Genomic DNA, 17,514 nt, shown 5'->3' with positions numbered 1-17,514 from the left:
ATATAGAGATTTAGCAAACAAAACAGAAAGGAAGGTGGGGAGGAAGTGACGATTATGAAAGACCTATGCTCTGTGCAAAGAACCTGAACTTTATGCTAGTAAAATGTAAAATGGAGTGAGCAGTTTTACATTTAGAACCTTTATGAATGAGAAGGTTAAATTAGGAAGGAGGTGCCTGCAGGAGTCTAGATGTGAGGTAAGGAAGTTTAATTGTGATGAAAAGAGTAGAAAGTGGAGAAAGAATAATCGACGTTTAAGAGACATATTGTCTTGGCAATAGACTGGATGTGAGGAAAGATTCTCAAGTTTCTGACGTGGGTCCCTGCAGGCCTCCAGTGTAGAGAAAGAACAGAGGGCACGTGTTCCGGAGTGAGATGCCCAAGATGCACTGAGGAATCACTGAGTTTGAGATCCTGGGTCACCCAGGGCAAGTGGTCTACAGGCAGGTGGAAATGCAAGTTTAGAGCAGAGGAGACTGATGCGGGTAGGGGCTAAGGGATTCGTAAGTGGTTAAAGGCAAATGAAACCATATGGGGTATTCCCAGTATAACTTAGGAGAGTGTAAAAGGACAGGTGAATGGAAGAGGTGAGAGAGAGGACAGGGCAGGGCAGGGCTGGACAGGGGAGTGGCCCAAGGACCTCTGGGGAAGACCCATTTTTAAGGGTAGAGAACACAGACCTCTTGACAGAGACCAGGAGTCAGGAGAGACTAACAGAAAAATAATGGTAACTAGAAACAATGTTAAATTAGAGCTAAGTGAGAAAAAAAGTGCTAATGTCTTTAGAAAAAATGGAGGACATTTCACGTTTCAGTTTGTTGTGAAGAATAGACTTTAATTCCTTTAAGAGCTGTGTTTAAGAGTACCCAAATTGGATTGGAAATCGGATATCCTGCTCATCATTTTTTTAGAACTATTATTAAAAAGCATACAATGCACCTAAAAAGTCACACAAACTATCTCAAAAATACTAATTGTTATATCACTTCAATGAGTTGATGATTAATTCTTCTGGTATTAACCATGTGATTTTAAGATAAAAGTATGTCATGGAACAAAATTTGAGGATCAATAAATTAGAAAGGAAATTACAATTTAGATTATGGTGCTATTCAGTTTAGAGACTATACTTCTAAAAAAAATTGTATACAAATGTATGTAATCAAATGATTTTTGTTATAAGTATGTATTATTCAGAGATGTTAAGAGAAGTGAAGAAAAAAACATAATCTAATTACGTGTGGGAAATGTTTTATACTCTCTTTCAAGCTTTAAAATTGCCGTTAAGGGTTCTGATTGTTCTGCAGGAAAACACAACAAAACATGTTTAACTTTGTGTAACTATAGTATCCCACACTTATTTAAATAGAGAACTCTGTTATGGAGCATTTTCCTACCAATGCTAGTGTGAGAAATACTGCTTTATGGGATTTGCGTTTTCTTAGTTATTTTGAATATTATCATCCTTTTTTATTTCAAAAAAGTATGTCATTTTCCTCTTTAAATAGACTACATATAACAAAGGCTTCTTTATTAACTATGTTTTTAAACATATTTGGCCCAAAATTATTTTCAATGGTAACAAATATCCAGTAATGTAATGCAAATGGAATTATATAATTGAATTTAAAGAAATTCATTAAAGCTAAAATTTCAAGTATAGTATTTCAAGTTCCTTAATGTGAATCAAGGGCACACAATTTGCGTCAGTATAAATAAGTATATAGTTCAGCCACTAGATGGTGATCACAGTGAATTTTTGTTGCTGATTTTCATAACTGAAAATTCATTACTTGTGCTATTTTTTTGATACAGAAAGGAAGAGACAGACACTTTCCCAGATGAGCAGAACTGATTTATAACCAAGGTTTACTTCTTAGAAACGGTGGAGTTTCTGTTCTACTGGAACCTAAGTTCTTGGATATAGAGTGACTGGTGAATCTAAGACAGATTATGTAGATAATGTTGATAGCCACTGAAGTAAAACATAGAGAAACGTATATATAGTGATATTACAATGTAGGGTTGTCAAAAACTTGGATTTAGCAGGGGTTAAGCCATAATGAGGGGTTATACTGGATCAGATTCACACATCATGCATACACATGAGGGAAAGGGGAAAAGGAAGCCCTGTTTTCAGAAAACACTACCGGGGCAAAGGCTACCTGAGCTTCGTGAATCATATGTCTGGAGCCAAGACAACATCCTTGCCATCATCCTGTGGATACTGGGGTTTCTTCTGCTCTTTCACAGCCTAACTCACTGGTTTCTGCCTCTAAACAAACACTTAAATATATATTTAAAGAAATATCACTATACTTTATCATTTTCTAAATCACTAAAATGTATTTGAATATAATCCTGATTAAAACTATTTCCTTAGTCAAAAGTAAGTGTTGGTTTTTTTTTAGATGTTTTAGGGCTTTAATGTCCTTCACACGGTCAACATAAAACACTGACAATGGATGAACAATAGGGGAAAAGACTGTTCAGCGAAGATCTTCCCGAACTCACGGCATCACTGGTCAAACACCATAAAGAGAACGGTCACATGAACAGTAAGGGAGTTTAACAGAGATTTTTAGTTTAACAGCATAACTGAAAAACAAAGAACCAACCAAGTAAACAAGCCAGCAAGCAAGCAACCGTTCTTCTACCCACTGAAAGGAAAGTAAAAGTGAATCAGGGAGCTTCCAAATCTTGTGAAGCAGCTTAAAAAGGGAGAGGGGAGGGGGAAGGGGAGGCACACAACAGTTGAGAACGTAACACTCTACTGCACAAGGTCAAGGATCCTAACATTCTCAAAGTCTCAACATATACCAACAAGAACCATATTATTAGAAATATAAAGGCACAGAGATATAAATGCATAGAGATATAAACTATTTGGTATTAAAAACAGACCTTGCTATATAAACGTATAGTATGTCACTTTTATCTCTTTATGAGAATAACAGTATAAAGAAATATCTCCAGTTTGCCTTTTAGTCTGGAACATCACAACACGGTCGGTGGTGACCTGAATTAACAGCTGCAGAATCCAGAAGACCCCACTGCTGTCATCTTGCAAAGGATAAAAATTCAGCACCCAGAGGGCTCCACCCACCCTCCATGCTGTGTGTCTGTGTGTCTCTAAAAATAATAACGTGCAATTTGCATATAATTAAACCCATAGGCATCTTTGAATATGAGATCTAGGGAGGAAAAGTAGCAGCAAAGACAACAGTAGCTAGAATTTGGTAGAAAAGCAAGAGAAGATTTTTTAAAAGCTTCCACTTCAAGTCAGGATTAAGGTTAAGTTTCAACAGCTGGGCTTAGCTGTGGATGTTTTGCTGTTCTCTGGAAAAAAAAGAAAATCTATCATAAGGATGTTCATTCGAGAAAAATACTGTTTGTTTAGTTTTTTTAGCCATGACCAAGTGAAAGAGTAAGAGTATTTTTAATTTTAAAGAATTTACATATTGCCCAAATACTTAGGAGTATCTATTTTCCTGAGTCCCTGAGTACAGTATGAGTTGTGTATTCAGACTTATAAAAATATTTGCTGAACTACAAGCTCCTGAATCAGAACTCAAAGCCATTCACTTCCATTTTTCTGCACTTCTCCTGCCATGTGTCCCAACCAGACCTTCATGACCCTGAGTTTTCGGACATATTGTTCTTTCTGCAAGTATGGCCCTTTCCCCCTTTCCTTCGATTGATAAATTCCTCACGTGCCAGTAAAACTTGATTTCCTCAGTTAGTGCTTCCCTCAAATCCCCAGTAGAGGCAGTTACTGCCCTCCGTGGTCTTCACAGGACAACGTTCTCTTCACATTCAAGCAAAGAGAATGCCATGAATGTCTGCACAACTTCCTTCCTAAGACAGGAATATAATTCTAATTAACATCTAGTAAACTACTCGGCACGCTGTAGGCATCCAGTATTTATTTACTGAATCATTCCATTAATTAATTAGTTAATTTTAAAAGCAATCTTAACTATGAGCATGGTTTTCTGGAGAGGGGCAAGATTCTTTCTGAATATTTAACCTACCTGGTACAAAATGGGAATTGTACTCAGGAGGGGCACCAGGCCTTGGATCAGGTGATTTTATTTGATTCTCCATTTCATCTGCAAGTTGTTCAGGGCCTGTGGGGACTATATTTTGGGGGAGAGAAAGGGGACCTGATTTACAATGGGAATGATAATATGATTACAGAAGATACTCATTTTTTAAATTTTGGTATGCATCAATGAATATAACCAACATGACATACACTCATTTTTTATAAAAAAGCAATTCATTATGTATATTAGACATCAACCTATTAATATATTTGATGAATTTTTAGCCTGAATATGGACTTAAAAATAAAACTAAGCAATTATATTGTTATGATCAAAGCAACAAGCTTTCATGCTAGTGTTCAGCTGACCTGATGCTCATTCCTATCTACATAAACTCCTTGCACAGTAGCAAAACTTCTTTCTCCTATTATATAATAGGGAGAGTACAGTCATTTATAGAGTGCATCTGATTTAGTCCCGAATCCTTTTTGGAAAATGGCTGTGTTTAAATAAATTCAAAGCACAACACAATAAATACTTAATAAATTTAATATATAACATGATGAATACTTAATAAATTTAAAACATAACACAATGAATACTTAATACTTTAAATAGCAGTAATGCTACACACAACTCAGCTGGAGGTGGTTCAGTCTTCATCTCCAGTGAGTCACATTTTTACCATATTCCGCCTAAAAGCAACCTAGATCATTGTAATTGCTGCAAGGGAGGTACTGAAGTCACTTGTCTTGTCCTCTTGTTGAAATTAGAGAAATTACTCACTAGAAGGTAGTCCTGAATCTCTTAACTGGTTGACTTTTATCTCATAAGAAACACAAATCCCACAGATGTGGTGTTTCTCTCCTTGTATCATCTCCTACATTGCTTGAAAAAGCAGCGCTACTTTTGAGTCTTCTTCTGTAAGGGCAAGCTGCCATCACAGGCTTTTTATTACTATTACCTCTCTCTGCAGATTTACTCTCCTACCTGTATTTTTCCTTTACCTAACTTTCCCCCACATACTTTAGAGATTTTTGCAGTACCTATATGCCAGTATAAAACCCTTTTAATCCTTTTCTGTCAAAGATAAAGAGGAATGTTCATATATATAAATGAACAAATGAATGTATATATATATATATATTCTTCAAATATTAAACAAGCGACTTAAAAGTGAAATAAACTCCAATTTTTTAAGGAAAGGAATCACACAGTTCACATTTGAAAATAAAGCATATTAAAATTTATTCACAAAAACTTACCTGACATTTGAAGAATTCTAATTAATCCTGAAAAAAAACACATTTTATACCTTTAAAAATATATTTATATAGTTAGTATTATTATTTAGTGATACATGTAACAAGTTCTGTGATTCTTTTAGTCCCCAGTTACCTTTCTTTCATTCCTTCATTAATTCAACAAATGTTTCCTGAGCATCTATTATGTACCAGGGACTATTATTGGTGTTGAAAATACAGCAGTAAACCAGATGGACACTCTGCTGGAGATTATATTCTAGTGGAGTGAAACATATCAAGAGATATTTAAGATTAAATTTAGATAGTACAGTTATGAAGAAAACAAAGTTAAAGATTAAGAAAAACATGGATGAGGCGCTCGAGGAGGGTCAGGGAAAAGCTCTCTCAGGAGGTGAGCTTTCAGCTATCTGAACTATGACAGAAAGCATTATACTAAAAATGTAGGAAGAGAGTTCCCAAAAGACAAGAAAGTAAGTGCAAACGCCTTGAGATGGCAATGAGCTTGGGCAATGACCAAGGGAGAGAAAGAGGTCAGGTGTGACGGGAACACAGGGAAAGAAGAGAACCGAGGTCAGAGATGGAGACAGAGGTCTGATCATACCTGAAACTCATGGCAAAATGTTTGGAATCTGTTGTAATTGCAGTTGGGGGTCTTTGGAAGACTTTAATCAGTGGAGTGACCAGATCTGATTTAAACTTTATCTTGAGGGGCAGGAGTAGAAGCAGTGGGGGAGGGATGGCAGCAGTAATCCAGGTGGGAGCTGATGCTGGCTTAGACTGGGGAGGTGACATGAGAGAGGGTCAGATGCCGTCAGATGCATAACAAGATTTGGAAGCAGAATCCACAAGAGTTGCTGATGGACTAAGTAAAGAGAGGAGTCGAGGATGAGTCTCATTTTTTAAGCCAGGGTACCCGAGCTGATGGTGATGCCATTAGCTGAACTAGAGAGGAAGATGGTGGGAAAATGTTGGGACTGGGGAGGGCAGGAATCAAAAGTTTAAATCGGGACATGTTATGTTTAAAGAAGAGTCCAAGAGAAGACATGTTAAACATTTAAATAAAAAACATGTATATGTGAACATTATGAGAATAACTCAGAGAAGTAATCTAGAAGTTGGGATGATATTTGAAACAAGGGGTGGAGGTTGGGGAGAGAGTTCATTGATTTCATTAATTCAATCAAGGGGAAAAGATTATTACAGAAAGGAATTTCAGTATTTCAGGTTTCTGAGTTCTGGGTGATGACAAATAACAAGGAGAAAACATCAGCAAAAGCTATAATACACTGAATGCTTATCAAATGTCAGGAAAAGGCAGAGCACTTTTCATATATTATCTCCAATTTGCACAGCAAAGAAACCATAAACAAAATGAAAAGACGACCCACAGAATGGGAGAAAATATTTGCAAATGATACGACCAATAAGGGATTAACCTCCAAAATGTACAAACAGCTCATGCAGCTCAATATCAAAAAAACAAACCATTCAGTCAAAAAATGGGCAAAAGATCTAAATAGACATTTATCCAAAGAAGACATGCAGATGGCCAAGGGGCACATGAAAAGATGCTTAACATCACTAATTATTAGAGAAATGCAAATCAAAACTACGATGAGGTATCACCTCACAGCAGTCAGAATGGCCATCATCAAAATGTCTACAAACAACAAATGCTGGAGAGGGTGTGGAGAAAAGGGAACCCTCCTACACTGTTGGTGGGAATGTAAATTGGTGTAGCCACTATGGAGAACAGTATGGAGGTTCCTTAAAAAACTAAAAACAGAGCTACCATATGACTACCATATGATCCAGCAATCTCACTCCTGGGCATGTATCTGGAGAAAAACATGGTTCGAAAGGATACATGCACCCCAATGTTCACTGCAGCACTGTTTACAATAGCCAAGACATGGAAGCAATCTAAATGTCCATTGACAGATGAATGGATAAAGAAGATGTGGCACATATATACAATGGAATATTATTCAACTATTAAAAAAATGAAATAATGTCATTTGCAGCAACATGGATGGACCTGGAGATTATCATACTAAGTGAAGTAGGTCAGACAGAGAAAGACAAATATGATAACGCTTATATGTGGAATCTGAAAAAAAATGATACAAATGAACTTATTTACAAAACAGAAACAGACTCACAGACATAGAGAATGAACTTATGGCTACCAGCGGGGGAAGGGTGGGGGAAGAGATAGATTGCAAGTTTGGGACTGACATGTACACACTGCTATATTTAAAATAGATAACCAACAAGGGCCTACTGTATAGCACAGGGACCTCTGCTTAATACTCTGTAATAACCTAAATGAGAAAAGAATTTGAAAAAGAATAGACACATGTATATGTATAACTGAATCACTCTGCTGTACACCTGAAACTAACACAACATTGTTAATCAACTATACTCCAATATAAAATAAAAATTAAAACCAAACCAAAAAAAAAAAAAACAAGGACTTCCCTGGTAGTGCAGTGCTTAAGAATGCAGGGGACACGGGTTCGAGCCCTGGTCCGGGAAGATCCCACATGCCGTGGGGCAACTGGGCATGAGTGCCACAACTACTAAGCCTGTGCTCTGGAGCCCACGAGCCACAACTGCTGAGCCTGTGCGCCTAAAGCCTGTGCTCCACAACAAGAGAAGCCACCGCAATGAGAAGCCCATGCACCGCAACGAAGAGTAGCCCCCACTCGCTACAACTAGAGAAAGCCCGTGCACTGCAACGAAGACCCAACACAGCCAAAAATAAATAAATAAACTGGAAAAAAAGTAAATAAACAAAACAATGTAATAGTGAAAAAAACAAATGAAAACATCTAATACGTAAATGGCCAATGCTGCTAAACTCAAGTACTTCTAAGTTCCCAGTCCATGTTCTTTCCAATGAGTTGTCCTGCTTATCAGAGTACAGAATGTGGTCATTTGTGTTGCTCCAGTAGGGTAGAAATCACCGATACAGGGTAGGTATGCCAAAGAAGCATTAGAACACTATATGAGTGAGTAGTCAATACAGACTGAGTTGACCCAGCAAATGTTACCATGGCATAAGCCAGTATGTAGATTCTAGCCTCCTGCCAAGCCTGCGTCAGTCTTGGACCATTTCCTCTCCCTCTCTGGAGCTGGAGTTAGTTGTACAACGTCCTACGTGTCTTAAAAGTAAAAACAGCTCCCTGGAGCACATCACAAATCCGGACCCAACTGCAGGCCAACCAAGAGTTTCAGGAACTGGTCCTATTCCTTTAATGATGGTAATATCTGGTGTTTAGGAAAATGCCCCTACCTTTCTAGAACCTTAAATTCTGGACATTCCTAGGAATGTACTCTCAAGTGACTGCATGTGTACACACAGGTTATATACGAGAATATTCTTGACACACTGTTCATACTAAAAGAAACTAAAAACATTTCCAGTGCCCATCAGTGGTACACTGGATAAATATATTCTGGTATATTTATATGATATAATAGTATACTGTAGTGAAAACAAAGTACAGCCATACCCATCAACAGAGATGAATCTCGAAATTACAACACTGTACAAAAAAAAAAGCAGTCATAGGAGAACACATATGAGTCCATTTAAGAATGTTCAAAAGCAGGAAATGAGACAAAACGCTTTTTTTCTGATACATGTATGGGGGAAACTTTAAAGAATAAAATTAGGTAATTAATAACACAAAATTTAGGAAAATGGTTACCTGTGGAAAAGAAGTGATGTGGGTAAACTGTTTAGCTCTGGCCCCCAAGGGGCTTGAAGTTCCTGCTAATGTTCTAGTTCTAATAGGGTGGTGAAACAGGGGTGATGGGTTGTTACTAGTTTTTAAAGAGTACATATACGTTTATATCTGCATATTTATATGTATGACATTGTTTCACAATAAAAAAGAACCATCTGACAGTTATATGTTTAGTGTAACTTTCTAACTAAACATCTATTGTTCCTTTCTACATCAAGCCTGGGGATTGCAAACTGTCAAATAACTGTGATGGAAAGTAATTAGAACAGATTATTGAGTGCCTTAGTAAAAACAGGCCAAATTATCAATCTATCTATCCATCTATTCATCCATTCATCCATATATCCATCCAACTATCTAGAGTGGCAAATGGTACAGCATAGTGCAAAAGTGGCATATGTTAACAATTGCTGAAGCTAAGGGAAGACAGATTTGAATATTTTTATTACAAAAACAAAAAACTTGAAGGAAAACAAGTACATAATTCTGGACCCCAAAAGTGAAATAATACCTCTGGGGTCCAGGCCTGGAAATCTGTACTTTTAACACAGTCCCAGGTGATCCTTTTGATCAGGCATGTTTGGACTGATATAGTGTAAAGAAAAATAACAGCTCTCAACCATGCCAGGCAGAAATTAGCATTCAAATGTGATTCCAGTGATTGAAAAACACCTTGAAAAAATAAACCAATTTTGAAAAAATTTTAAATCTATAAGAATGTTTTTTAAAGTAACTAATATCAATGAATTTAAAGTAAAATACACCTACACATTGCCTAACAAGCTGCAGGTGCTCTTGGAATTTGTTTAGTCCTCCCTCCTTTGAGCCACTGGTTTCTTTTTTTTCCACCACTCTAAATGCTCTCCCCATTCTTAAAAATTTTACAATATAGTTTTATTTTTTTTTAACATCTTTATTGGGGTATAATTGCTTTACAATGGTGTGTTAGTTTCTGCTTTATAACAAAGTGAATCAGCTATATGTATACGTATATCCCCATATCCCCACCCTCTTGAGCTTCCCTCCCACCCTCCCTATCCCACCCCTCTAGGTGGTCACAAAGCACGGAGCTGATCTCCCTGTGCTATGCGGCTGCTTCCCACTAGCTATCTATTTTACATTTGGTAGTGTATATATGTCAGTGCTACTCTCTCACTTTGTCCCAGCTTCCCCTCCCCTGCTGTGTCCTCAGGTCAGTTCTCTACATCTGCGTCTTTATTCCTGCCCTGCCACTACGTCCATCAGTACCATTTTTATAGATTCCATATATATGCGTTAGCATACGGTATTTTTCTCTTTCTTACTTATAAAAGAACCTTATCTTAATAAACTTCCTTTAAAGTTCAAATATGTTGTAAGAGTTTTGTTTTAAGTGATACATTCTCATTCTCACAGGAGTACAGAATGAAACAGTAGTAACTGTAAACTACATAAGTATCTAGCACATAAATATCTAACACATATAAGAAAACACATTATAGTGAAACGTTATAAAAATCATATTCCTTTAAAAATATGGTCACAATAATTTCGTAAAAATAATTAAGATGCTTACAATAATCTGCATAATTATAATATGGAAAGTTTTGTTTTTAAAAGTATTTAAAATCTAGAGAATATGCTAAAGAATAAATAATATTTCCTTTTCAAATTTTCTATAAGAAATGTATAATAGGGCTTCCCTGGTGGCGCAGTGGTTGACAGTCCGCCTGCCGATGCAGGGGACACGGATTCGTGCCCCGGTCCGGGAAGATCCCACATGCCGCGGAGCGGCTGGGCCTGTGAGCCATGGCCGCTGAGCCTGCGCGTCTCGAGCCTATGCTTCGCAACGGGAGAGGCCACAACAGTGAGAGGCCCGCGTACCGAAAAAAAAAAAAAGAAATGTATAATAGATTTTATAATCTGAAATGAAGAAAATAATAGAAATAGAACTGACAATCTAGACTCTTACAGTGAATTTAACTAAAAAGACCTGAGGTCTATAAAAGATGAAAACTTTACACACCCTTCCAAACACAATTCTCTTTACAGACTTGAAGCCAAAATCTTGGCTCCTGTGGTGTATTGTGTTAGTTTTATGGGTTTCCTAGTCACCAGGGAACTAGATAGTTGAGTGGACTCAGTATGAATGGATTAAAGTCCGATGATTGTGAAGGATTCTGTCATTCCTGTTCCACACCTTGGCAACTTAATAGGTTGCTGTTACATGGGCTGGAATTAAGAAACTATCCTACTCAAAAAGCAATTACAGAGGCCTGCACTAACAAGATAAATTTAGGTCTGTTACTTTGGAATAAAACATGCAGTAGAAGTAACCCAGAGACACATAGAATCTTTCATTAGAACAATACATGGAATATACATTTAATTATATATTTGCATGAAATTAATCCTACAAGAAACTTGACAGAAATGGTGACTAATTTTCACTATGAACAAATAAAAATGTTGGAAAATCTAATCAATTTATGAAAAATCTAATCAATTTATGTTCTGTTTTTATAATTTATACAAATATTTTTCTTATTTTAGTCACACTATGGTTCCTTCCAAACAAAAGGTCTATGGTAGGACATTTCCTTTTTTTAGCAGGAGGTTGGTTATTCAGCTTTATTTAAAAACAAAAGAATTAGATTAAATGGGAGCAAACTGATAATCACAGTTGATAGATAACTTTTTTTTTTTTTTTGCGGTACGCAGGCCTCTCACTGTTTTGGCCTCTCCCACTGCGGAGCACAGGCTCCGGACGCGCAGGGTCAGCGGCCATGGCTCACGGGCCCAGCCGCTCCGCGGCACGTGGGATCCTCCCGGACCAGGGCACGAACCCATATCCCCTGCATCGGCAGGCAGACTCTCAACCACTGCGCCACCTGGAAAGCCCGATAGATAACTTTTATTAAACGTATTAGCTTAATTTTTTAAAAGAGAATATGAGGTCTCTCCATTTTAGCTTTCAGAGGAGGCATGTTTTTGTTACCTGGGGTACAAAAAATTCCAGAAGAATAATATAATCATGATGTTTATATAATACATTTTAGGAAACATTACCATGACAATCATGATATCTAAAAGATTGCCAGATAATGCCTTATTGTGTCATTTTCTGGCTAGTCTTCTAGTATTAAAAACTGTAACAAAACAGGATGTCAGGTGACCTACAATTAAATCATTTTGATAAGTAACCTTACATTTTAAAATGTGTTATCTGCAAAAGTACATATATTTATATCACAAAAAGGATCCTTCCTACCTAGAGCCCCATTTCCCTTCTCAAAAGGCAGCCACAGATACTAGATTTTTTGTGTCTTTCAAGAGGTTTTCTAAGCAAACACAAACTAATATATATGCCTTTTAATACAAACGGCAGTTTCCTATATACTGTTTTGTATCTTGTTTTTTCATTTATTAAAATTCTTTGATGTTGATTACATTTCAGTTCATATAACCTTATTATTTTTAAAGGCTGCACCACAGTTCAACCGGCTGCTTGATGAAAATTTAAATTGTTCCCAAATGTATGCCATTACAAACAATGCTGAAATAAATTTATATATTTTATGCACCAGTGTATTGAATCCCTGGAAGCAGAACTGATGGATAAAAGTTTTGAACATTTTTATTTTGACATATACTGTCAAACTCTTCACCAAGAATCTGAATCAACTCACATACCAGACAAAAATGTGTTACATTTCTAACACTATGTTTTATCAAAATTTTGTCATTGTTAATCTGAAAGGTGAAAACATTCCAGTTTTATTTTCCATATCTTGAGCATTTTTTACTCTTTGCTTAAAAGTCATTTTCAGCTCCATTTCTGTGAACTGCCTGTTTGTCATGTGCCCATTTTTCTGTTTGCTAGGTTTTGTAAAAAGTTTCTTTTCAAGCTGCTCAACATCACTAATTATTAGAGAAATGCAAATCAAAACTACAATGAGGTATCACCTCACACCAGTTAGAAGGTATCACCTCACACCAGTAGATTTTCATCAGAAAATCTACAAGCAACAAATGCTGGAGAGGGTGTGAAGAAAAGGGAACCCTCTTGCACTGCTGGTGGGAATGTGAATTGATACAGCCACTATGGAGAACAGTATGGAGGTTCCTTAAAAAACTAAAAATAGAATTACCATACGATCCAGCAATCCCACTACTGGGCATATACCCAGAGAAAACCATAATTCAAAAAGACACATGCACCCCAATGTTCATTGCAGCACTATTTACAATAGCCAGGTCATAGAAGCAACCTAAATGCCCATCGACAGACGAATGGATAAAGAAGATGTGGTACAGATATACAATGGAATATTACTCAGCCATAAAAAGGAACAAAACTGGGTCATTTGTAGAGACGTGGCTGGATCTACAGACTGTCATACAGAGTGAAGTCAGTCAGAAAGAGAAAAACAAAATCATATATTAACCCATATATGTGGAACCTAGAAAAATGGTACAGATGAACCAGTTTGCAAGGCAGAAATTGAGACACAGATGTAGGGAACAAACATATGGACACCAAGGGGGGAAAGCGGCAGGGGGATGGGGATGGTGGTGTGATGAATTGGGCGATTGGGATTGACATATATACACTAATATGTATAAAATGGATAACTAATAAGAACCTGCTGTATAAAAAGAAAATTTCATTTTATGTTAAGAATTTTTTCTCAAATTTGTCATGAATGTTTGCATTTTTGCCACGCATTCTTTTTGATTTTTTTTGTAGTCTAATTTTTGCCTGTTTTACTGATTTTGAAAATGTGATAATACTCAGTAGTGTTGATAATGTGATGAGAGAAATATACTCTTACAAACTTTCTGAAGTACAGCATCTCTCTCATCCTGAAGAATGAGTACTATAAAAGTGATTTTAGGACAATGTTACTGAAATATATAAAGAGTATAAAAACTACTGTATTTTCTGTTTATAAAAATGTTAACAGGCTGTGAAATCCCTCAAGCAAAACTTCAATTATGTGCTTATAGGAAACATCATAGCAATCAATACTGAGGAAGTAGATAAAGGAAGGGATTTTCAAAGAAAGAAGCTGAAAGAGAACATTCAAAGAGAAAGTAAATGAAGTGAACAATATGAAAAGCTCTGTGAAAGAAAATATATTTCTTCTACACTGAATGATAACTAATATATCCAGAAAGGAATTATATACCTAAATTACTAATTATAATCTCAAGATCTTTACTATTTATTATTTTATTTTTCCTATTATAAAAATATCACTTTTTATTTACAAATATGCATATATTTACAGAAAACACGAATCTACATAATATATGCATACCTCAGAGCTATTGCATGTTCAGTTCCAGACCACAATAAAACAAATACACATATATACATATAAATATATGTATATATACACACCATATACATAAACATTTATACATACTGTGGTACAACTTGTTTTTTGTTTCTGTTTGTTTTCAATTTATAATATACTTCGGACATACTTCCACCTTAGAACATTTAGAACTATCAAATGTTTTAAACTATTATTATTCCACTGTAGATGTACAATTAATTATGTAACCAAATTCCAATCAATGGTTACAAAACTATTCCCAAGTTTTCTATTACAAACAATCCTACTGTGACCATCTTTTTTGGTTTTTTTTTTTTTTTGTGACCATCTTTGACACAGATTTTTATGTGCACACTTAGGAGCACGATGAATTCCAATAAATGAATGGATATTAAAATTTTTAAGTTATCACCATAAAAAAGTTTTACCAATACATTTCCACTAAGAGTTTGTAAGAGTATATTTCTCTCACCACACTATCAACAATACTGAGCATTATCACATTTTCAAAATCAGTAAAACAGGCAAAAATGGTCTTACTTTAATTGCATTTTTCTGATAATTAATGTGGCTGAGTCTTCATTCCCCTTATCATTTGTGTTTCTCTTACTTTGAATTCACACTTTTTATTCTCAGATTGGATGGTTGATCTTAAAAGTCCTTAATGAGAGTTCTAGGCATATTAGAAAATAAGCTCTTTTTCTGTTAACAATTTCCATTTGTATCTGTTTTGTTTTGTTTTTCTTGCACGCAAATGTTAAGAATCATGTCCCTACATGGGCTTTAGGTTTTTCTATCAACCTCAAAAATGCTTTCCCACATGCTACACTAACAAACATTCATTCAGCTTTTCTTCTTTTTTAGGTTTCATATATTTCAACTTAAATTAGTAAATCATCTAGATTTCATTTGTATGTTAAGAGTGAGGGAAAGTTCAAGTTTTATTATTAGGTTTCCCAAATAAACACCTGATTGTCCATACATGATGGATTAAATGTTATTTATTCTCCATTCCCTATTTTAAATGTATGTTTATCAAATGTCAGCTTTCCTTTTATTCTTAAATATCTCTTCAGTTTCTTTGATTTGTCTGGTAGTAGATCTATTCCCCCTAGTGGCCTTTTAATCACTACAGCTTTATAAGACCTTTTATTATATTGCAAAATCCCCAGATATATGTATACATATGTACATTTTTCTTTGAATTGAAAACTTCCTGGCAAGTAGTTATTTTTCCTCTTGAGCTAAACAGTTGCTTTAAAAACAAACAAAAAAATTCGGTTAGGATTCTGTTTAATTTATATGTTCTTTTAGAGAAATGATACCTTTGTCTAGAAGAATGTTATGTATTTCATTGTATTTTTATCTATACATTCTCATATATAGTATATTTTCATCTATGTCCCTAGATCTTTACATCTTTTTTAAAATACGTTTTTCAAGTTATTTCATGCCAAACGGAATGGTTTATTTTGTTCTATTTTCCAGTTTATATATATATATATATATATATATATATAAAAAACATCTATTGATAACTGTAAATTGCAGTTAGATGCAATTAGACACTTCACTAAATTTTCTTATTTTTTCTATGAGATTTTCAGTTGTTTTCTGTTGATTCTCAAGGTACACGATTGTATTATGTGTAAAAAGTGATAATGTTGTGTCTTCTTTTCTAATCAGAATGTTAACGTGTCCTCCTGCCTACCTCACTGGCCTATACAACTCAACAACGTCATAGAGTATGATGATGAGCATTCTTGGCTTTTCCAAATTTCCTGGAAGTGATGCTAGTGTTCCAAGATTTACCGTAAGAGCAAGACAGACAGATGGAGGGTATCCTACTCGTAATGCAGTAACACCCAATATAAAATATTAAAGCTTTACCCTTTTACGTAGGTGGGAAATCGACCTTAGTGCATAATATCTTCATCTCTGTACTAGTTTGGGTAGATAACACACTAAATACGCAACAAAGTAAAAACTCAACTAAATCGTAGGTCCTAAGAGCAGAAAACAAATGAAAGAAAATTCTAAGTCTTGAAACATAAACGTTTTATTTTATAGAAACAAACCAACTGTACGCCGAAATAAATTACCACCCGCCCCCCAAGTCTGCCTGAATGCTAAAGCGAGAGTTGGGTTCTCTCCTGTAACCCCCGTCGCTCTGCCAGCAAAGCACGTCAAGAAGTGGCTGCAAACCCTTTTACCTGCGAGTCGGCCAGGCCCGGGTCCGCAAAGCTGCGCTGAGCGAGCGCCCGCCAGAGACGCCAGCGGAGCCGCCTCCGGGGCAGGAGACGCGGGAAAGGTGCGCAGCGCGGCCGGGCAGCGCAGCCAGCTCTCCGGGGCACGCTTCTCCGCGGCCGGAACGCTCTCCCCAACACAGCCTCAGTCCCGGGGCCACGACCGCCGACTTCAGATCCAGGGGGCCCCGACCCCTCACCCAGCGCCGGAGACGGCTCGCTGCCAGCCAGGCCCACGCGTCCACCTGGCAGACATGCGCCGAGCGCCCCGAAACTTCGGAAACCACCTGGGGATGCGGCGCGGCGCGCGGCGGGCCGGGGGGCAGCCAGCCCAGCACACGGCGTGCCCCCGCGTCCGCCGGCCTCGGGCCTCTCTTCGAGGCGCCCGCGACCCGGCTCTCCGCCCGCCCGGCCCCACTCACCGCCCGGCCAGCCGTCCACTCGGCACCCGCGACGCCAGGCCTGGGGTCTGAGTTTATCCAGGGAGAAAAGAGAAAGGGGCGGGGCGGGGAAATGGAGAAGGAAGAGGAGGATTTTGCAATGAAAAACCACACAGAGCCCCGCAGGCGACTGGGAGGAGGGTCGGGGGCGTGGTCCCGCGGGCGGGGACCCTCCCCGGGGCGCCGTCTCCCCGCCCCGCCCCGCCCCCGCGCTGGGAGCTCTGCTGCCGCGGGTCCGCTGCCCCTGGAGGCACGGGCCGCTGCTGAAGCCGGCTTTCCAGTAAAAATGCACAGGAGACAGGAAAAGAGGGAAAACTAGTTGTCACCGCTCACATGTGAGGTGAAGAAAAAGATAAAAGCAAGTCGACGGCTGCCTCTAATCCTAAAGGCACTTTCTAGAGCCTGTGAGGCAGGGCTTCGTGGCAGAGATCAA

At 37.5% G+C, this 17,514-nt stretch overlaps 1 protein-coding gene across 1 annotated transcript in view; it reads right to left on the bottom strand.

Annotated features, from left to right (window-relative positions):
* The window catches only part of PLSCR4 (phospholipid scramblase 4), a 28,964-nt gene extending 11,835 nt beyond the window's left edge, over nt 1-17,129 (bottom strand). The window contains exons 1-3 of the mRNA XM_082655480.1: nt 17,064-17,129; nt 5,314-5,340; nt 4,034-4,138 (exon numbers count right to left, since the gene is read on the bottom strand). Of these exons, the coding sequence (XP_082511606.1) occupies nt 4,034-4,138; nt 5,314-5,320 (112 nt within the window). The 5' untranslated portion in view covers nt 5,321-5,340; nt 17,064-17,129. The remainder of the gene's footprint in view (nt 1-4,033; nt 4,139-5,313; nt 5,341-17,063) is intronic.
* Between the last annotated feature and the right edge of the window lie 385 nt (nt 17,130-17,514).

This window comes from Grampus griseus (genome assembly GCF_964374135.1).
Source record: "Grampus griseus genome assembly, chromosome: 5".
Taxonomy (NCBI): Eukaryota; Metazoa; Chordata; class Mammalia; order Artiodactyla; family Delphinidae; genus Grampus; species Grampus griseus.
This window is presented reverse-complemented; position numbering and strand designations above follow the sequence as displayed.